Source organism: Garra rufa, chromosome 18, assembly GCF_049309525.1.
Source record: "Garra rufa chromosome 18, GarRuf1.0, whole genome shotgun sequence".
Lineage (NCBI taxonomy): Eukaryota > Metazoa > Chordata > Actinopteri > Cypriniformes > Cyprinidae > Garra > Garra rufa.
Window position 1 is genome coordinate 42,900,435 of NC_133378.1, and position 22,734 is coordinate 42,923,168.

Below are 22,734 nucleotides of genomic sequence, written 5' to 3' on the forward strand. Positions count from 1 at the left end.
CTTTTGTTACATACTTAAAGAACCACTGCTTAGTAAGATTTTTAAATAATAAAAACACGTTTGTGTAATTTATATTTAATTTAAAACTTTTCAGTACATTTTTTTCAGGATTTCAGGATCAAACGATAAGCATTTATCTGAAGGAAAAAAAAAAGCTAAAAGTGCTCACCATTCAAAAAGCTTGGAGTCTTAGATTCTTTATTTTATAAATTATAAAAAAAATTAATACAAGCTAAATGATGCTTTAAATTGATAAAAAGAAAAAAAATGTTATTAATTCAACTTTTTTTGAGCAGCAAATTAGAATATCAGAATGATTTCTGAAAGAACATGTGACTATGATGCTAAAAATTCAGCTTTGAAATCACAAAAATAAATTAAATTATAAAATATAAGTAATAATCAAACAGTTATTTTAAATAGTAAAAATATTTCTAAATTGTACTGCTTTTGCTGTACTTTAGATCAAATAAATGCAATCTTGGTGAGCAGAAGAGACTTTCTCTTTTGAAAAACAAAAACAAAAAAAACATTAAAAATCTTTCTGTCCAAAAACTTGGTTAAGTTTAATCAGGAATAGATTCGGAAAAAATGGAAAACAAATAAACTGGTACTTTTTCATAATTCTATGTGTTTTATACTTTTGTTTACATACTTAAAGAACCGCTGCTTAGTAAGATTTTTAAATAATACAAAAACGCGTTTGTTTAAAACACTCGCTAGATGGCAGTATAAACTCGCATCTTTAACTTGGGTGCGTTTTATTTTTGTTCATCGATTTAAAAGTACACTGACCCTAATATGAATTTGCGTCGACAATCTGAAATTTAATTTGGTTTAAGTCTAAATATCTGTGTTTTGTCTGATCTCTTACCTTACAACTAAACTTTCAGGTTTCAACTCGTCTGTCAAAATTCCGAATCGTACTAAAGCGAAGGATAGTCTCATGAATATTAATCGCGCTATCCCGTCACTGATTGGCTGCGACCGCTCTCGCAGCCTGATTAATATTCATGACCACGCCCTTCGCCATAGTAGGATTCAGTCCGCAGGAGCGGAGGCGGAACTTCCGGGTGATGGAAAGTTGTCAACAGTTTCGCTAGAGGAGAATTAATCTGTAAATCTGAGTTCACTGCTGTCGCTTTAAAGAAAATCCAGTCTGAAATTCCTCCAGAGAAGCGGAGCCGCGGCGTTTCGGCGACGAGCGCGACTGTAGCCGCGGAACCGAGAGATCCGGTGGAGATTTGTACATTATTGGGTGGATCTGATGCGAACTGATGGAGAATAAACAAACTTCTCGGGTGTGGATGATCAATCTCAAGCAGTGTCCCGGACTCTAACGGGATTCTAATGTTTATTTATCAGTTTAACGGAATATACTCTTCTATTCTCTCTTTAAGTGTGAACGCAGCATGTGAACTGACTCTTTAGTGTGTTAAAGTTCACTAAATCTGCGACTGTGTGCTGCTTGAGTGTTTCACAGGATTACAGACTCAACTTCGGGTTTAATTGACATTTTGGGGAGGGCTCGGGTGCAATCCAGTTCCAGAAATCTGTTCTGCAAGGGTTTCCCCTGACTGTGTTGGTTCTCTGAGATTGAACTGCTCAGATTCCTGTCATCTGTTGACCTGATGCGGGTTAATTTGCTGTAAGTAAATGTCAGGATTCGGGCTGCAGCGGTGTTGTGCAATGCTTCTGTTTCTGCGCGCACGTATTCGGGTATTTGCTTTAGGCGATAGAGGGGCGCGCGTGTACGAGCGCGTTCGGTGACGTCATCCCTGCGCGTGCTAGAGATGCCGAACCGGTGGGGTTCTGTCATGAATCTATGAAATCAAATCTGGTTCAGAATATAAATCGAATCAAAGTGCTTAGCCTGAGTTGTAATAGTTGTGTAGTTTTTCATCACATGCATTTTTTTCCACATAAATTGTGCTTCAATGTCTAACTGAACATTAAAAGAGTCGCATTTAATTCAAATAATCATAACTGTAACATTTAGAGCTTGATTTTAATTTTTTTAAATACAAAACTGCTGAACTTTTCCACTCGCTCCCGTTTTAAAGCCTGATCGTTTCTAATCTGAATCAAATATGAAGCCAGAACTGTAACTTTTAAACATATATTTGTGTTTTTAGATTGTTTTTAGCTTTTGCACGAAATTGCTAAACCTTTTTACTTGCTCCCGTTTCAATTTGAATTAAATGCATGATACGCATTTTGAGTTTTTAATCAAACTTTTTTATTCAGGTTTTACTATAAATTGCTGACTATTTTGATCTTATTTTATTTGCTTTAGTCTTGATTTGAAGTTAAATGCATGATCTGGCTTTAATTTGAATCAAATGAGCAATACACATTTTACTTTGTAAGTGTTTTTAGCTTTTGGACAAAATTGCTGAACCTTTCCACTTGCTTCAGTTTTAATTTGAAGTTAAGTTCATGATCCGCATTTTCAATTTTGAATCAAAATATGAAGCTAGAACTCTAGCATTGAAAGTTTTCTATTCAGGTTTTACTCCGTAAGATGCTGACTATTTTGAGCTTCTTTTTTTTTCATTTGCTTTCATCCTAATTCAAAGTCAAATGCATGATCTGGTTTTAATTTGAATCAAATGAGCAAGCGTTTTTAGCTTGTGCACAAAATTTCTGAACTTTTTTTTCTTGCTTCAGTTGTAATTTAAGATTGAAAGCATGATCATTTTTATTCCAATCAAATATGCAGCCAAAACTGTTATTTAGTGTGTTTTTAGAGTGTTTCTAGTGCAAAATTGATAAACCTTTTGAACTTGCTCCAGTTTTAATTTGAAGTTAAATGCATGATCTGCATTTTGAAATTTGAATCAAACCATAAGGCTAGAACGGTAGCATTGAACGTTTTTTTATTCAGGTTTTACTCTGTAAATTGCTGACTTCTGAGCTTTTTCGATTTGCTTTAGTCCTAATTAAAATTTAAATGCATGATCTGTTTTTAATTTGAATCAGTTAAGCGATACAAGCTTCCACTTTCTCCACTTTTAATTTGAAGTTAAATGCATGATCTGTATTTTAAGTTTGAATCAAAATTTGAAGCTAGAACTGTAGCATTGATTGTTTTCTATTCAGAATAGTTGTGGACTATTTTGAGATTTTTCCATTTGCTTTTGTCTTAATTCGAAGTCAAATGCATGATCTGGTTTTAATCTGAATCAAATGAGCAAGCGTTTTTAGCTTTTGCACAAAATTTCAGAACTTTTTCTCCTGCTTCAGTTTTAATTTGAGGTTAAAAGCATGATAATTTTTAATTCAAATCGAATGTACAGCCAAAACTGTAACATTTAGAGTTTAATTCTATTAAGGTTTTCTTCTTTTTAGTTGTTTGAGCTTTCGTGCTCTTGTTTTAATTGAAGGTAAATGCTTGATTCACTTTTAATTTGAACCAAATGAGCAGACAGTAACTCCAGGCCTTGAAATTGAGTTTGATTCTTTGCAGGTTCTGCTCTTAAGGTTGCTAAGTTTCTCGTCACATTTGGTTTCTTAACATACGGATCTCTGCTAAAGGAACGTCGACGCAAACGGAACTTCTTGTTTTTGTAGTTACCAAACTTGTCCTGCAGACCTGAAATGATGTCCTGACACGTTCGAGTCTTGAGTTGCAGCAAGAAACCATGTAAAACGCCCTAATTATGCTGTTTGTTTTCTTAACATCTCTTGGATAGGCTGTTTAATCTTGAGAGAATCAAATCTGCGCATGCATGGCGATCAGGAGTCTCTGTATTGTGTCCTGAGCTGTGAACGCACATACTGCACGACTGCCAGAGGAAACAGCCATCAGAGCTGAGACTTGCGCAACCGCTGGGCAGAGAAACTGCTCTTGTTACTGTACTGGCTGCAGTTATACTCGAAACAGCCGTAGGGAGAAAGAGCACAGAGCCAAGTGCAATGGAATAAAATTTGTTTCACTTTTTTGGTTTTGACAGATTTTTACCTGCAAGTTCACCTGAGGACGGAGAATATGATTTACCGGATCCAGATTGAGCCGAGAGACTGAGAGGAAGAAAAGCAGTCTCGCTTTGGAATGGTTAGCACATTGATTTTTACTGAATACAAAATAATGAACAAAGATCGAGTTTGGAGCACCCAGGCATAACGTCGCACCGTTCGCACGCGCTCGGTCCAGAATGAGTGGTGGAAAGAAACGGAGCGGATTTCAAATCACTAGTGTCACTTCGGACTACAATCAGGGTTCTGGAGAGAACCATGCGGCGGAGCTCCTTAGCCCTGGAACTCAAAGAGCCACGCCCCCTTCTGCCAGAACCCCCGCCCATGGGCGGAGCACCGGAAGCCAGAGTGCATCGCCCACTCAAATCCTATCCAATGGGCTGTCCCTGCGGCAAAACCCCGCCCTCCAGACGCAGCAGAGCTCCAGTCAGCCGACCACGCCCGTCACGGCAAGGAAGCAAAGCTCGCTAGACGCCGGCGGGGCGTCGCGTTTCCGCGTCGTGCGTTTGGATCAAGGCCCGGGCGAGCCTTATAAACGTGGGCGCTGGACGTGTGTGGATGTGATGGAGAGAGAGGTCGAGGAGCGAGGCCTCCGCCGTGTGATTGACAGCATGAGACACGCCCACTCACTGGAGTCCTTAGAGACGGTTGGGCTGGGCGGAGCTGAAGGAGCGGTGGGCGGAGCCAGACTCAAGCCGTTGGGCGTACACGCAGGTCACATAGTACACTCGCAGGGCACTACCCACCTGCTGACTCAATGCCGGACAGACTCCGCCCACAGCGGCCCGCCCTCACCCACACACGCCCTGTACGACACGCAGCCAGTCCTGTCACCAAACACGCCCCGGACACGCAACATACCCGCCCCGCTGCGGCTCGACATGGATGCTGTCGGCAACGTGAGTAATTGCACATTCATCTGATTCATTCATCTATTTCTTACTCAAGTTCTTGTGGATGTTTTCTCTTGTTAGCTTCGGACCACCCGCTCACAGCCGGCGTCGCCCGGACCGCACCTGAGTCGGGGCAGTCCCTTCCATCCTGCACTGACGCCCATCCAGACGCCATCCGCCCTCGCGCTGGCACAGTCCATGTTTGGAATGGGACGAGCGTTTGAGTTCGTGGGAGATGACGGGTGAGACAAGTCTTTAGAATGACATGTGTGATCATGCTTTAGTTCTGGATGTTGTATGTCCCTGTAAACTAGCAAGATTATGTATGGTTGTAATTATAGGTTTCGTCCAGTCATGGGGCACAAATATAGTCATTGTTAAAGTTATTGTCCATTCGTGGGACGCTAATATAGTTATCGTTATAGTTATTGTCCATTGGTGTGGACGCTAATATAGTTATTGTTATAGTTATCTTTATAGGTATTGTTCATTCCTGGAAGAGTTATTGTTCATTGGTGAGGACGCTAATATGGTTATCGTTAAAGTTATTGTCCATTCGTGGGGGGCTAATATAGTCATTGTTAAAGTTATTGTCCATTCGTGGGACGCTAATATAGTCATTGTTATAGTTATTGTCCATTCGTGGGACGCTAATATAGTCATTGTTAAAGTTATTGTCCATTCGTGGGACGCTAATATAGTTATCGTTATAGTTAACCATTTGTGGGATGCAAATATAGTTATTGTCCATTCGTGGGACGCAAATATAGTCATTGTTAAAGTTATTGTCCATTCGTGGGACGCTAATATAGTTATCGTTATAGTTATTGTTCATTGGTGAGGACGCTAATATGGTTATCGTTAAAGTTATTGTCCATTCGTGGGACGCTAATATAGTCATTGTTAAAGTTATTGTCCATTCGTGGGACGCTAATATAGTTATCGTTAAAGTTATTGTCCATTCGTGGGACGCTAATATAGTTATCGTTATAGTTAACCATTTGTGGGATGCAAATATAGTTATTGTCCATTCGTGGGACGCAAATATAGTCATTGTTAAAGTTATTGTCCATTCGTGGGATGCTAATATAGTTATTGTTATAGTTATCGTCCTTTTGTGAGATGCAAATATAGTTATCGTTAAAGTTATTGTCCATTCGTGGGGCGCTAATATAGTTATTGTTAAAGTTATTGTCCATTCGTGGGACACTAATATAGTTATTGTTATAGTTATTGTCCATTCGTGGGACGCTAATATAGTTATCGTTATAGTTAACCATTTGTGGGATGCAAATATAGTTATTGTCCATTCGTGGGACGCAAATATAGTCATTGTTAAAGTTATTGTCCATTCGTGGGACGCTAATATAGTTATCGTTATAGTTTAGAGGTCGACCGATATTGGTTTTTACCGATACCGATAGCTAGGTTGGACCACACTGGCCGATACCGATTAATTAACCGATAGTTTTTGAAAATGGATACTGAACAGCATTAAAAATTAGTGATCTACTTTTTTTTATATACTAAACCATACTTTGTAAATGAATAAAAATATTATTTATTATATATTGATAATTAAAGTTATTTCATAGTTCATTAATGTTGACAAATTATCAGTAAATGTTGAAATTAACACACTCTAACAAGGAACAACACTTCTATTCTACAGCTTTCATTAATCTTAGTTGATGTTACAAATGGACTCATTGTCATCTTTACATTTTAACAATATGTAAAATTGCAGGTTCTATGCTTTTTGTTTATATTTGCCATCTTAAAATTACGATTCAATTTAATTACGATTTTCAATATTAACTAAATATAACCATGCGTCACATTCTCAGTTTTCAATGCACATGGCACCATTTTCATATACATTTTATATAAAATTTATTTTGTGCAAAATTGACTTTATTTATTTTTTTATTATATAAGCAGGCTACTTTTTTAAAACATTTACTTATTTAAAACAAGCGTTCTTTAAGTGTCGGCAAGTTTACAGAAAATAGTTATTGTTTTTTTATTTTTCGTTTGATTATTACTGATGAGATCACAGACAGTCGCTGCTTTAACCGGCTGCATTCAAACGAATGCACAGATTTATTTCGATGTATCAGATGTTTTGTCCTGCTCTGAAAACATAACTGACTGTGTGTACATCGAAAGTATTCGAAAATCCATGTTCATTTAACCTCATCTGCAAACAAGCTTTTTAAGACGAACAGACACAAAGAGAAACTGAAAGTCCGTCAGTGCGCGAGTTTAGTGCATCTAATAGTACTGCATTACAAACGGCAGAAATGAAGGCATATCTAAAGTAAAACATTGCGATTGAAATCTCACACTGTCAAACAATGCACACGTAGCTCACAGTGCAAATTCTGTGCAAGGAAGCCTGCCGCGTTTCTGGCGCGCACACGTGCCATGTGCGGGAAAAACACAAGCTCAACCGGACAAAAGTGCAGCGCTGCGTTGCGCGGACAACTCGCAGGTATCTCTCTCTCTCACACACACACAAGACGCGTCGCGTGTAGTTCAAGCAGAAATCTAAAACAGTTTATTTAATCACCAAACGGGCAAATGTTTACCTCCAGAAAGATAAAAAAAAACAGCAAAGGTTAGTCTAGACAGATTAAACGGAAAGAGAAAGTACAATCTATATCGTTAATTGCAGCCATTTCAGAAACAATTTCTTTTCTGTTTTACATTTATGTTTAAATATTATTTGTTTGTGTTTTGTTTCAGTTTAATATATTAATTACGAAAGAAGTTTGTGTTATTTGTAAATGTCGGACGTGGTATGAATTGGACGAAAATACGCCGGGAGAATTGGAGAGAGTCAGACACAATTTTTGAAGTTCGTTTTTATTTGTGGAAAATCCCTCCTTAAACGAATTTCGTTTTGTATAATTTTTATCTTTATTTTTAATATACATTTTTGTTAATCAGTTATTAAAATCAAATAAGAACAGGAAAATGGCATTGTGAAATAAAGTGCGTAACAAGATGCAAGCCTATGCTTTAAGGGCCTGAAGAAAAGGCTAAAACATAAATTATAGTTCTATATGAAGCATACAGACATTAGCGCTACAGAAATACAAATATTTTGCTGAAATGCACAATACTCAATGTTCCAGCCCAGGGTCAAGTCTTTATGAACATTAACAATGATTTTGGACAGATATGATGTAATGTAAAACTATGGCGCGCTGTGACTCGGCAGGATTCTGTCGGCTGAATGAACACAGTTTGCTTTCTCATGTCATGTCTTTAAATCTACAAATTTGCTGGCTAAAAATATGACTATAAATCAATACAAATATATGGTAACAATCCTGACATTAAACATTGGTCTGTGGCTTAACCTCTACTCTAAGACAGCGGAGCATGAGCGCTTCAGCAAAGAACGCAACCCGGAAAAACTATCGGCAAGGGTTTTTGCCGATAACCGATAGTTCGGCCAATCAACTATCGGTGCCGATTAATCGGCAAAACCGATAGATCGGTCGACCTCTATTATAGTTAACCATTCATGGGACGCAAATATAGTTATTGTCCATTCGTGGGACATTAATATAGTTATTGTTAAAGTTATTGTCCATTCGTGGGACGCTAATATAGTTATTGTTAAAGTTATTGTCCATTCGTGGGACACTAATATAGTTATCGTTATAGTTAACCATTTGTGGGACGCAAATATAGTTATTGTTAAAGTTATTGTCCATTTGTGGGACGCTAATATAGTTATTGTTAAAGTTATTGTCCATTCGTGGGACACTAATATAGTTATCGTTATAGTTATTGTCCATTCGTGGGACGCTAATATAGTTATCGTTATAGTTAACCATTTGTGGGATGCAAATATAGTTATTGTCCATTCGTGGGACGCAAATATAGTCATTGTTAAAGTTATTGTCCATTCGTGGGACGCTAATATAGTTATCGTTATAGTTAACCATTCATGGGACGCAAATATAGTTATTGTCCATTCGTGGGACATTAATATAGTTATTGTTAAAGTTATTGTCCATTCGTGGGACGCTAATATAGTTATTGTTAAAGTTATTGTCCATTCGTGGGACACTAATATAGTTATCGTTATAGTTATTGTCCATTCGTGGGACGCTAATATAGTTATCGTTATAGTTATTGTCCATTCGTGGGACGCTAATATAGTTATCGTTATAGTTAACCATTTGTGGGATGCAAATATAGTTATTGTCCATTCGTGGGACGCAAATATAGTCATTGTTAAAGTTATTGTCCATTCGTGGGACGCTAATATAGTTATCGTTATAGTTAACCATTCATGGGACGCAAATATAGTTATTGTCCATTCGTGGGACATTAATATAGTTATTGTTAAAGTTATTGTCCATTCGTGGGACGCTAATATAGTTATTGTTAAAGTTATTGTCCATTCGTGGGACACTAATATAGTTATCGTTATAGTTAACCATTTGTGGGACGCAAATATAGTTATTGTCCATTCGTGGGACGCAAATATAGTTATTGTCCATTCGTGGGACGCAAATATAGTTATTGTTAAAGTTATTGTCCATTCGTGGGACGCTAATATAGTTATCGTTAAAGTTATTGTCCATTCGTGGGACGCTAATATAGTTATCGTTAAAGTTATTGTCCATTCGTGGGATGCAAATATAGTTATTGTCCATTCGTGGGACGCTAATATAGTTATCGTTAAAGTTATTGTCCATTCGTGGGACGCTAATATAGTTATTGTTAAAGTTATTGTCCATTCGTGGGACACTAATATATTTATCGTTATTGTTATTGTCCATTGGTGTGGACGTTAATATAGTTATTGTTATAGTTATCTTCATAGGTATTGTTCATTGCTGGAAGATTTATTGTTCATTGGTGAGGACGCTAATATGGTTATCGTTATAGTCCTCTTTACAGCTGTCATTTTTGGTGTGTACAAGCCTTATAAATGATAAAAACATTGACAGCCAATTAGAATCTACCGACTTTATCGCATAGTGAATCTGTGAGTGTTTCAGAACTGTTGCACATTTGTCACGAGTTCAGAGCCACAAAATTTGCATCTAAAGGTTTATGGTGATGGAAAAACAAATAAGATAAAAGCAAAGTTATATGTGTTATATTATAAATATATGTGCTCATAAAATGTTTGTGAGCAAACGCAACATTCCTGAATGAAAAAGGCCAACTAGTGACCCATCACAAATCCATTTAAGAGCTCCATATTTATAACACGAATAATAACCAAAGTCAGTGGTTCCTGATTGGAGGTTTTCAAAGTGCCAGTTTCTCAGACCCAGAAGCACCTTTACTTTCATGGAAATGTGTGCATTAAACACTGGCTCCAGCGGCAGCAGCGTGACGGTAGTTAAACCTGTCTCTCTCCCTCTGTGTCTCTGTCTCACACATAAGCCAGTTGTTGCTCGTCTATATTTAGGAGTGAGTTGAGTGCACTCGTATTTTTAGAGAGTGGAGTGGTTTGGAAAGGTGATGCTCTGGGTTTCTTGAGGCCCTGATGAGCGTTTTCACGCCGTAGTGCTTACTGTCACAGACCCAGAGGAAATGCCTCAATTACACAACACACGCCAGCGCGCGCCTCACACTTGGACCTGAAACACTCTCGACACGAGCGCAGATGCGGACGCAGATATTTTTGCATTGTGCACGCACGTGAACCGCGTGTTTGTTGCAGCTCGCTGGCCGATCCGCTTGTGTAAAACATGTGTTTCTGGCCTTCGTGTTTATTTTCCCCTTCGTCCTGTCGTTCTTTCTCCATTTAAAGCTGCGTTAGTGCAGGAATAGAGGCGCCATTCATGAGGAAGGAGGAAAGTTAGAAAGAAAGTAGAACGGCGGAGAAAAACTGTGCAGTAGAGAAGTATGTACGTGTGTGTGAGTGATCCTTATCATCAAATGTGTTTCAAACCATCATATCACACTGATGTGGTGTCGTGAATTACAGATCAGACGGCTGATCACTCACAAACACACACTTTTCATGTTTTATAGGTTCATTCTTATTTTTTCTATTGTCCAAACTGTATTTTCTAACCCTCACACAAAACTACAGGCAATTTTACATTCTCAAAACACTTTGCATAAGCTTGTTTCCTAATGGGGACCAAAAACGACTAGGATTTTGGACATAGGGAATACGCACTCACACACTTTATCTTTCTTTCACACACGCTGCCAGGTGTCTGGTTTCTGTTGTTTTAGGTTTTGCTGAAATGTGAGATTCTTAAGCAGATCAGACGTGAGGATGTGTGGCGGTGTGCTGTCTGTCAGCTGATATCTGATTCTACAATCAATATTGACTTCATTTCTCATGTCCCAGTTCATACACTTCACGTTGTGTTTCATACGTGGGAAACACTTGCATTTGACAGCATGTCCGTACTGGGTGAAGCTCAAAAAATCAGAAGATGCAAATAAATCATGTTTGGCTTCAGTATGGAAAAAATAACACTCTTTGTAGGAGGGTTAAAGAGATAGTTCACCCAAAAATATTTAGAAATGTTCAAAAACTTTGGCCTTCTTTCTTCTGTGGAACAACATGAAGTACAGTATCTCACATAAGTGAGTACTTTCAATTTCAACTCTCTGCATGTCCGGTACATATAGCAGAATTGACAATAAAGTTGACTTTGACTACACCCCTTACGTTTCAGAAACTTTTTAAGTATATCTTCTGAAGGGGCAATACTATAGAAATTAAACTTGGATATATTTTAGAGTAGTCAATGTGCAGCTTGTATAGCAGTATTTACTGTCCTCTGAAAATAACTCAACATACAGCCATTATTGTCAAAATAGCTGGCAACTAAAGTGAGTACACCCAAAGCAGTATGTTGTTTAACCATGCAAAGCCACATGATGATCCTATTCATCATATTTATGTTTTTGTCTACTTGACAGGACTATACAAGGTTGTGTATCTTGTATTAGAGCAGATAAAACTGGGTGCTTTAAGTACAATTCTGTAATAATGAACACTGGATGTTCAACATGGCATCTCATGGTAAAGAACTCTCTAAGGATTTAAGAGTTAGAATTGTTGCTCTCCACAAAGATGGCCAAGGCTATTAGGTTCAGTAACACCCTGAAACCCAGTTACTCTACAGTGGTCAATGGTTTTCCATTCGGAACAGGCCTCGCAAGAGTCGATCAACGAAGTTGAGCACTAGTTCTGTGCGTCAGGTGCAGATCCTGGCTTTAAAAAACAGATGCATGAGTGCTGCCAGCATTACTTTAAGGGTTGCAGAAGTAGAAGGTCAGCTTGTCAGTGCTCAGACCATACGCCGCACACTGCAACAAGTCGGTTTGCATAGGTGTTGTTCCTCTTCTGAAGCTGGCTCACAAGAAAGCCTGCAAACGGTTTGCTGAAGACAACCAATCCAAGAGCATGAATTACTGAAACCATGTAAAGTCTGATGAGACTATAAGATAAACTTGTTTGGCTCAGATGGTGTCCAGCATGTGTGGCGATGCCCAAGAAAACTGTGTGTTGCCTACAGTCCAGTATGGTGGTGGTAGCATCATGGTTTGGGGCTGCATGAGTGCAGCTGCTTCTGGAGAGCTGCGGTTCATTAAGGGAAACATGGATTCAATTATGAACTGTACATTCTGAGGCAGAACATGATGCCTTAACCTCCAGAAACTAGGCCAAAAGGCAGTTTTCCAACATGATAACGATCCCAAACACACCACTAAGTTGACAAATGCCTTGCTGAGGAAGCTGAAGCTGAAGGTGATGGGGTTGCCAAGTATGTCTCCAGACCTGAACCCTATTAAGCACCTGTGGGTCATCCTCAAGCGTAAGGTGGAGAAGCACCATGTGTCTAACGTCCAGCAGCTCTGTCATTATAGAGGAGATCCCAGCAACAACCTGCAGCTCTGGTCAATTCCATGCCCAGGATGATTAAGGCAGTGGCAGATAACAATGGAGCTAACACAATATATTGACACTTTGGACAAGTTCACTTAGGGTGTACTCACTTTTGTTGCCAGCTATTTTGACAATAATGGCTGGATGTTGAGTCATTTTCAGAGGACAGTAAATCTATTCTACTATATAAGCTGCACATTGACTACTCTGATAAATATATCAAAGTTTAATTTCTATAGTTTTGTCCTTTGAGAAGATATACTAAAATGGTTGCTAAAATGTGAGGGGTGTACTCGCTTTAGTGACATACTGTATTAAATTAACTTAAATTTAGTTCAATTTTATATTTTACTACTGTAATATGTGACCCTAAACCACAAAACCTGTCTTAAGTGGCACGGGTATATTTGTAGCAATAGCCAACAATACATATTCCTACTGTAAACATATCAAAACTTATTTTTGATTAGTAAAATGCATTGCTAAGAACTTTAAAGGTGATTTTCTCACTATTTTGATTTTTTTGCACCCTCAGATTGCAGATTTTCAAATAGTTGTATCTCAGCCAAATGATACATGAATGTAAAGCATTTGTGCTCCAGGGTCACATGTTGTTTACAAACTATATAAAAACGTAATTCCCTTCACAACAGATCCTTTACATTTAATGGTATTCAGAATAGAACAAGAATAAAAAATATAAGTATTAAGCAAATATAAACTGGAATTGATTATGAACTAACTTTACTCTAAATGTCAACTTTTAAAAATAAAGGTGCTTCAAAAGGTTGTTCACAGCGATGCCATAGAAGAACCATTTTTGGTTCCACAAAGAAACATTCAGTCAAAGGTTCTTTAAAGAACCATCTCTTTCTTACCTTTTTATAATCTGAAGAACCTTCTTTCGCCACCAAGAACCTTTTGTGAAACAGAAAGGTTCTGCAAATGTTAAAGGTTCTTTATGGAACCATCCAGACAGAAAGGTTTTTCTATGAAGCACCTTTATTTTTAAGAGTTATTTAAAGCGAATAAATAATCTTTATTTGTGTTCTGTTCTGAATACTCGGTTTAAAGGATTAGTGTAAACTGTGCTGAACAAATAACATTCCTTTCATTCAATGCCAATCCGAATGACCCTGGACCACAAAACCAGTCATAAGGGTCCATTTTTTTAAAAAATTGAGATTTATACATCATCTAAAAGATGAATAAATAAGCTTTTCATTAATGTTAGGATAGGACGATGTTTGGCTGAGATACAACTATTTAAAAATCCAGAATCTGAGGGTGCAAAAAAAATTTAATTATTGGGAAAATCGCCTTTAAAGTTGTCCAAATGAAGTCCTTAGCCATGCATATTACTAATCAAAAATTAAGTTTTGATATATTTACACTTACAGTAGGAAATGTACTAAATATCTCCATGGAACATGCTCTTTAATTAATTTTGACCCATACAGTGTATTTTTGGCTATTTATTTTGGCATATGTGACCCTGGAGCACAAAACCAGTCTTAAGTCGCTGGGGTATATTTGTAGCAATAGCCAAAAATACATTGCATGGGTCAAAATTTTTGATTTTTCTTTTATGCCAAACATCATTAAGAAATTAAGTAAAGTTCATGTTCCATGAAGATTTTTTTGTAAAATTCCTACTGTAAACATATCAAAATGTAATTTTTGATTTAATGTAATATGCATTGTTAAGAACCTAATTCGGACAACTTTAAAGGAGATTTTCTCAGTCTTTTTGATTTTTTTGCATCCTCAGATTTCTGATTTCAAATAGATGTATCTCGGCCAAATATTGTCCTATCCTAACAAACCATACATCAATAGAAAGCGTATTTATTGAGCTTTCATATGATGTATATATCTCAGTTTCGTCAAATTTAACCTTATGACTGGTTTTGTGGTCCAGGGTCACATTTTTGTGCTTGATGTCGCTTTGGAATATAAATCACCTCTTCAGATAATTAAAAAACCTGACTTATATTCCGGTAAATTTGGCACAGATGGATGCGGTCTGTGTTTGTGTGTGATATCAGATGAAGCCAATAGTGGGTGGAGTGTGGAATGCTGGGATCTGTGTGGGCGGGCAGAGAATGCCAGCTCGAGCCGTGATTGGCCGCGGCGGACAGTGGGCGGAGAACACAATCAAAGAGTGCAGTGTTGATGTGTGTGTTTGACTCCACATGTTTACATGTGTTCTGTGTGTTTGCGTGTCACAAACGCACACACATTTAAAGATCCTGAGAGAGGAGAACAGTCTACAGGCCTGTGGAGATCTGCTGAGATCAGGCTCAGACAGGTGGACTTTCACCCCAGATTACACTGATCCATCCGCTGCTGCCGGGATTACGCAGGGACCGGCCGCTTTGACGGATTACAACACAACGGGCCGTTCAGAGGCGGACGGGCGTCTCGTGATCAAGAAACTGAAGGAACGTCACTGAGGTCGCACCAAGATTACGCACCGAACCTAAGGACGCCAGGAACTTGACTGCATTTTTTTCTCTTGACTGCAACTGTTTTAGTCAAACATTTGACTAAACTGGTTTTAGTTTAGTATTGTTTATATTTTTTTGTAGTTTTTTCGTATTTCAAATTACCTTTTTATATTTTTAGTTTTTATTTTGAATTATATAGTTAAATTTTTAACCATTTTTGTGCTATTGTTTTGTGTGTATATAGCTATATAGGTTTAACTCCGTTTTAGTTGTTTTTTAAAATATTTATCTTCTAGAGCTTCAACTTATAGTAGTTAGTTTCTAAAACTAAATTTGTCATTTTTCTTTAAAGTTCTTTATCTAAATTTTATATTTTATATAAATTCAGCTTGATTTGAATTACCATTTTTTATTAGTTTAAACTTTAGTTTTAGTTAATTATAACACTGAGTGCATTGCTATATGTTTTAGTTTTATTTAATTAATAAAGTGTGAGATTTTAATATTTAATTTTATATTTGTAATAATATTTTTATTCAGTTTTTAGCTATTTCCTGTTATTCATTTTAGTGCTTTAACCTAAAGTTATTTTAGTTAGTTGACAAGGCAACATTTTCTAATTTTAAAAGAAATTTTTTTTGTTTTTATTTAAAATTTAGTTTAATTTTTAATAATTTTTTTGTGCACTTGTTTTTTTTTTTTATAGCTATCTAGGTTTAACTTCATTTTAGTTATGTTTTTTTTTTAAATATTAATTTTCTAGTTAGTAATTTTAGTGCTTCCAAGGCAAAATTTCTGATTTTCATTTTATGTTCTTCATCTAAAATTTGTATTTTAATAAATTCAGCTTTATTTTAATTGCCACGTTTTATTAGTTTAAACTTTAGTTTTGGTTAATGATAACACTGAGTGCATTGCAATGTTTTCAACTTAGTTTTATTTCATGAATGAAGTGTGAAACTTAAATATTTATGTTTAAATTTAATTTATTTTGATTCAGTTTTTAGCTGTTTACAGTTAATCATTTTAGCGATTTAACCTAAACGTATTTTAGTTAGTTGACAAGGCAACATTTCTAATTTTAAAATATTTTTTTTTTTGTTTTATTTTGAAATTAGTGCTCTTGTTTTGTTTTTGTTTTTTGTTTTTTTGTTATTGCTATCTAGGTTTAACTTAATTTTAGTTACGTTTTTTCAAATATTAATTTTCTAGTTAGTAATTCTAGTTAGTAATTTCCGAGGCAAAATGTCTATTTTTCATTTTAACTTCATCTTAAATTTGTATTTTATATAAATTTAGCTTTATTTTAAATACCACATTTTATTTAAAAAAAATTTAAAAAAAAAATTTTGGGTTAATGTTTTCAACTTCATTTTAGTTTTATTTCATGAATTAAGTGTGAAATTTAAATATTCATATTTAAATATAATTTATTTGTATTCAGTTTTTAGCTATTTCCAGTTAATAATTTACTGCTTTAACTTAAACGTATTTTAGTTTGTTAATAAAGCTAGCATTTCTAATTTTAAAAGCAAGTTTTTCATCTAATATTAATATTTTATACAATATCATTTTTTAATTAAAAAAAAATCGGAATACTTTTTTAGCTTTTGTTTTATTGTATTTACAGTTAATAGTGCACTGCTGTTTAAGTTGTCTTTACTTTTTTTTTTTTTTACTTGTATGAAGTTTAAAATATAATGCTGTAAACCTGATTTTTTATATATAATTTCAATTTGATTTATTTTAATCTTTTTTTTTTTAATTAAATTTTAGGTCCAGTTAATAATGTTAGTGATTTAACCTAAACTTATTTTTAAGGCAACATTTCTAATTTTAAAAATATTTTTACTTGTATGAAGTTTAATGTATAATACTGTAAACTTGATTTTTGAATATATATATATTATTTAATTTTTTTTTTTTATTCAATTTTAGATCCAGTTAGTCTTATTTATTTCAGTTATTTGCCAAGGCAACATATCTAATTGTTATCTGGTTTAAGTTTTATTATATTTGTATTTTATATCATTTCAGTTTTATTTCAGTTAAAAAATATATTTTTATTAGTTTTAGGCTTTCAGTTACCAATAGTAACCCTAAGTGCTTATGTTTTAGTTCAGTTTTAGTTGTATGACTTTTATGTAATGTAAAGTTAAATGCATCACCTTAATCTCTTTTTTTTTTGCCAGATAAATACTTATGTGATTACAAAAATGAAGGATATTGTTTAATAGTTGCATATTTTAAAAGATAGCATTTAGCTACTTTTGTTAGACGTTCTTTTTTGCTTTAAACAAAGAGCAGCTTGTAGTTTGCAAACGCTCAGGTTGACAGAATCGTCTCAGGATCATCGTCTGATCAACAGCTGACGACAGACACCGGCGTCTGAAAATGACTCTTCAATCTGCGCCTCAGTAAAGCTCTGGTTCCGCTGATGTGCAACAGTATTTGTGAGTGTTTCATGTCGGCGGATGAGTCAGATCCTTCCCGGATGTTTCTGAACAGGGTCAGAGGAAACAATTACACCATGAGTCTTCCTGACGGCGCGTGAAGTCAATCGCGTACACATCTGAGTTTCCTTTCCAGGTGTGTTTGTGTGACCCGCTGATGATCCACCATGTTTGTCAACGTGCGCAAGATGGTGTCCATTTTCGAAGGCAAAAAGCAGCCACGTCCTCTGTCTCTCCCTCCGTGTGAACGAACGCAAAGAGAGGATGAGAAAACAACCCTGACCGGAGCGTCACCTGCATCGGCCTCGCAGAGCCCCGCCCCCTCTGTGATTGACAGGCCACGCCTCCGTGCTGGAGAGCGAGTGAGAGACGGCGGCGGAGTTCGAAGGGTTCGTGATTCTTGGCCAACGGGGAAAATCGATTACTATCCGAGGGCTGGCCGCTTAGCGGTTTCCGTCGAAACCAAAGGCTTGTCCAAAAACACACTTTCTGCCCTCAGAACGTCTTCCAAACCAAAACAAGACAGAATGTGCCCAGAAACACATCCAGCTCCACCTGCTGGTCAGATTCAGAGCTCAGAACATAACCCCAAATCGTCCTCCGCGTCTGGCTCGTCTCGCATTAGCGATCAGAAATGTCAGAACCCATCAATAAGCTCATTGACTTCCAGTGTGAGAGCAGAAAGGGGCGTGGCTGTTAGTCTCAAGCAGAAGCCCCGCCCCTCTGACTCCACCCTCCTCTCGCTGCTGCTGTTCTTCCGCAGGTAACCGGGTTAGTTGGGGTCTGCGGTGTGTTGGAGTTCACTCGGGTCTGTGTGTAATTGTGTTAGTTGAGGTTTTCATTCATTCTGTCTCGGGGCCGTTTATGATGTGTTTGCGGTCCTGGAGACGTGTGTTTCCATCGGGGCTGCTGTTATGAGAACCATGTGCTGGCCAGCGCAGTCAGAACAATAGCATCAGTGTTACACACGTACGCCGGCCTCGTGAAGAGCTGCAGTCAGGACTGTGTGTGCTTTAGTCCAGTAGCACGCTTACTAGAGCGTGAATGATTCCTCAAACCGTGTGCCGTTACTGTACTTCAGTGATCAGATGAACCTTTTTCACTTCCTAGACCTGAAAAACCACATTAAAGCTGAGACTTGAGCCAAGAAACTGCCTAGAAACTTCTTGAAACACCCTGTAAACCACATAGAAAAAGCCTAGAGACAGCCCAAAGACTACCAAGAAAAACAGAGAAACTAGCCTAACAAGTGGCCAACTAGATAAAAAAGTTAAAAAAGCCTGATCAGAACGTGTGAAAGGGTTTTAGAAATTGTAGAAATTGTATTGTTTTCAGTCTGAAAAAGATTGAGCTTTAAAGTAGTTTTAAGCTTAAAGAATGAATAGTTTTGCAGGCAATAGTCTGTCAGATGGATGGTTGGATAAATGGATAGATGGCATGTTGCTAACTTATTTAACATGTTACTAGCATGCAGCTAGCATGATTAGCAAGTTACTGGCATGTTTCTAGCATGTTTGTAACAATTAACATGTCAATAACGTGTAACATGTCAGTAACATTTTTATAGCATGATTAGCACGCTTCTAGCATGTTACTAACATGATTATCACACTGTTAACATGTTTCTAGCCTAATTAGCATGTTGTTAACATATTTCTAGCATGATTAGCAAGCATGTTATTAACATGATTAGCCTGTTACTAGCATGTTGCTATAATGATAAGAATGTCACTAGCATGTTGTTAGCATGATTAGCATGTTGCTAGCATGTTTCTAGCATGATTAGCATATTACTAAATTGTAGCTAGCATGATTAGAATGTTGCTAGCATGATGTTAGCATTATTAGCATGTTATTAGCATGATTAGCATGTCGTTAGCATGTTTCTAACATGATTAGCCTATTACTAGCATGTTGTTAACATGATTAGAATGTTGCTAGCATTATGTTAGCATTATTAGCATGTTATTAGCATGATTAACACGCTGTTGACATGTTTCTAGCCTGGTTAGCATGTTGTTGTCATGTTTCTAACATGATTAACATGTTGTTAGCATGTTTCTAGCCTAATTAGCATGTTTCTAGCATGATTAACAAGTTATTAGCATGATTAGCATGTCGTAAGTATGTTTCTAACATGATTAGCCTGTTACTAGCATGTTGCTAGCATGATTAGAATGTTGCTAGCATGTTGCTAGCATGATTAGAATGTTGCTAGCATGATGTTAGCATTAGTAGCCTGTTGTTAGCATGATTAGCAAGTTACTTGCATGTTTCTAGCCTGATTAGCATGTCAATAACATGATTCTAGTTTCTAGGCTTGGTTGGAGAGAGGGATTAGAAATATTAGAAGAGTTTAAATGACTTTAAATGAATTAGAAATAGTTGATAGAAGGGCAGTTTGAGTCTCAAGGGATTGTGGGAGTTTTGTCAGTGTGAGTTTGAATAGTGTTGATCATTTGAACATTCCCTCAGTGTAAGTCTATGGGATTTCTCCCAGTTTTAATCCTCATTTTTAAGAAAAAGCGTAAGTCAGATCAGTCTGAAAAGATCCAGCAACTGGTGAGTAAGATCTGGCCTGGGTTTGGAGTTTGTATTGTTGAAGAATAATAATAACTAAGTTTAAATGGCAGCTTTGTTGTGTGTTTGAATAGTTTGTTTTGAATCAGTGAATTGTGGGTTTGTGTGGAAGTGGCTGTATTTGATGTTCAGAAAAACTAATGAAAGTTCCTCTCTGTTCTTCTCTGTTACAGCGGAACTAACAGCAGCATGATCGCCATCGACAACAAGATCGAGCAAGCCATGGTGAGAACACTCGCTCAATAATAATAATCATCATAGAAAATACACATACCCCCAGTTTCACAGACATGGTTTAAGCCTAGTCCTAGACTAATATGTGAGTCTGAGCTGTTTCAGCTGAAAGAAACTTGCACTGACTGATCTTAAAATATATCAGTGCTGTTGTTTTGTCTCAAGATGCACACCAGTAATGTTTTTTTCCTAAGCAGGTTTATAAAAATCATATAAATGCATTTTGAATTGAAGTATGGCCTAATCCTGATTTTGCTAATATTTATTTTGAAGAAAGATAGACATGTATAGTGTTGAAAGTCAAAAAATTAAATGTCATGGATGAATATTCACTGAGTAATCCACTGTTTTGTAGAGCGGGTCAAAATGGCAAATTTCACCTGAGATTCTGAGCCAAAGGAAAATTTAATTTCAGAAAGATGGCAGCATCATAAAGTTGGTAGCTCTATTAGTAAAATCAGTTGACTTTAGCAATCTTTGTTGCATTATGTGCCAATGGTGACCATTCGAAATGGGGAAACGGCACTTTTCACTTTTTTCTTCAAAGTTTGCATGTCTGTAACTCAAGAAGTGTTAAAGGAGAAGTTCACTCCAAACAAAGATTTACAGATAATGTACTCACCCTCTTGTCATCCAAGATGTTCATGTCTTTCTTTCTTCAGTCGTAAAGAAATGATGTTTTTTGACTAAAACATTTCAAGATTTTTCTCAGTATAGAGGACTTCTATGGTGCCCCGAGTTTGAACTTCCAAAATGCAGTTTAAGGGTGTTTTCACACTCGAGTCCTCTTTAAAAGAACCGAACCCAGACCCCTTTAACCCTTAAACTCTCCTTAAGCGGGTTTTATCTTTACTTTCTTTGGGGTCAGATTGACCCCAAGGATTGAAAGTGTGATTCCATAATGAATTTTACATTTTTAATATTATAAACTATATATCATTTTTTTCTTTTACTTCTCAACTTTACAGTTCTGCTGTGTTTTCATGGATATTTTGTACTTTTTTACCCATTTTTACTGCACAATTACTCAACTACGCCACCAAGTGGCTTTTATAAAAATAATTTTTAATAAAAAAATCACCTTAATGATGATCTAAATTTAATCTAAATTGTTTTTGGACATTGCTCTGTGTGTTAGGGATACAGTACTGCCATCTGCAGGTTAGTGGAAAAACTTTTGAAGATATAGTTAAAGAAAGAACGTTCAATGACCACATACATCCAGCAGAGGCCCTTAGGGACTAATTTCATTTTCACTTTGTTTTTCTTCATGCTTCAACTTCTCCTCACAACTTTATGATATATATTTTGTAAATATATATATATATATATATATTTAAACATTCTGAAATAAATAAAAAATGTGTTTTTTGTAAAAGCTTAGAATTTTAGTTTTTTTTTTTTTTTTTAGAATTGTAGAGTTTTTGTCTTTCATCTTTCTTTTATCTGCACTTTTCCCTCTCTTCTCTCTCTCTTTGTGTGTGTGTGTGTGTGTGAGAGAGAGAGAGAGAGACAAACGAAATGGAAAAAAATAGCTTTTTTTACTTTTCCCATTCATTTTCAATGAAGGAGAGAGAACGGCAAAAAAATTTTTACACACCTTTAGAACAACCGAATCAAGTCCGGATTTTTTGTGTGTTTTTAGATTGATTATTTAGGAAAAGTCACAGAGTCTCATGTCCCTGAGATTAAGGAAACTTTTTTAAAAAATGAAGGAAAAATCCAGTGGGGTCAGCCTGACCCCGAGGAGAGCTTAAGTGTTAAGTAGACCAAGAGGTGGACCAAGTGAAAAAGGACTCAGTTTTCTTTAAGTTCACACTGTCGCTGTTCCTGAAAGAGGACTCCGATCCTTTTGGTCCACTACTAAAGCAGTAATAGTGCCTCAAACCTTTTTGTGTTTTGGATCTAGTCCAGTTCACTGTTGATGGATGACATTATGGCCTCCAAAATTGGAATATTTTTATCTTTATTTATCAAAAATATAAGTTTGTACACCTTTGTAATATTTGGTTTGAATTGTTTTCCTTGATTATGTAATCATGTTTATTTATATCACAGAATCCTGGTTTCTGCAGGAATTCTAAAGGAACACTCCACTTTTTTTGGAAATAGGCTCATTCTCCAACTCGAGTTAATAAGTTGAGTTTTACCGTTTTGAAATCCATTCAGCCGTTCTCCTGTTCTGGCGATATCACTTTTAGCATAGCTTAGCATAGATCATTGAATCCTATGAGACCAATAGCATCGCGTTC

At 36.5% G+C, this 22,734-nt stretch overlaps 1 protein-coding gene across 1 annotated transcript; it reads left to right on the forward strand.

Annotated features, from left to right (window-relative positions):
- Positions 1–1,076: 1,076 nt before the first annotated feature.
- On the forward strand, positions 1,077–21,368 carry LOC141290712 (TSC22 domain family protein 4). The gene is made up of 5 exons (XM_073822804.1): positions 1,077–1,648; positions 3,957–4,877; positions 4,953–5,113; positions 20,422–20,473; positions 21,351–21,368. Exons 2-5 carry the CDS (start codon positions 4,158–4,160, stop codon positions 21,366–21,368), a joined length of 951 nt encoding a protein of 316 aa, XP_073678905.1. The 5' UTR covers positions 1,077–1,648; positions 3,957–4,157.
- Positions 21,369–22,734: the final 1,366 nt, after the last annotated feature.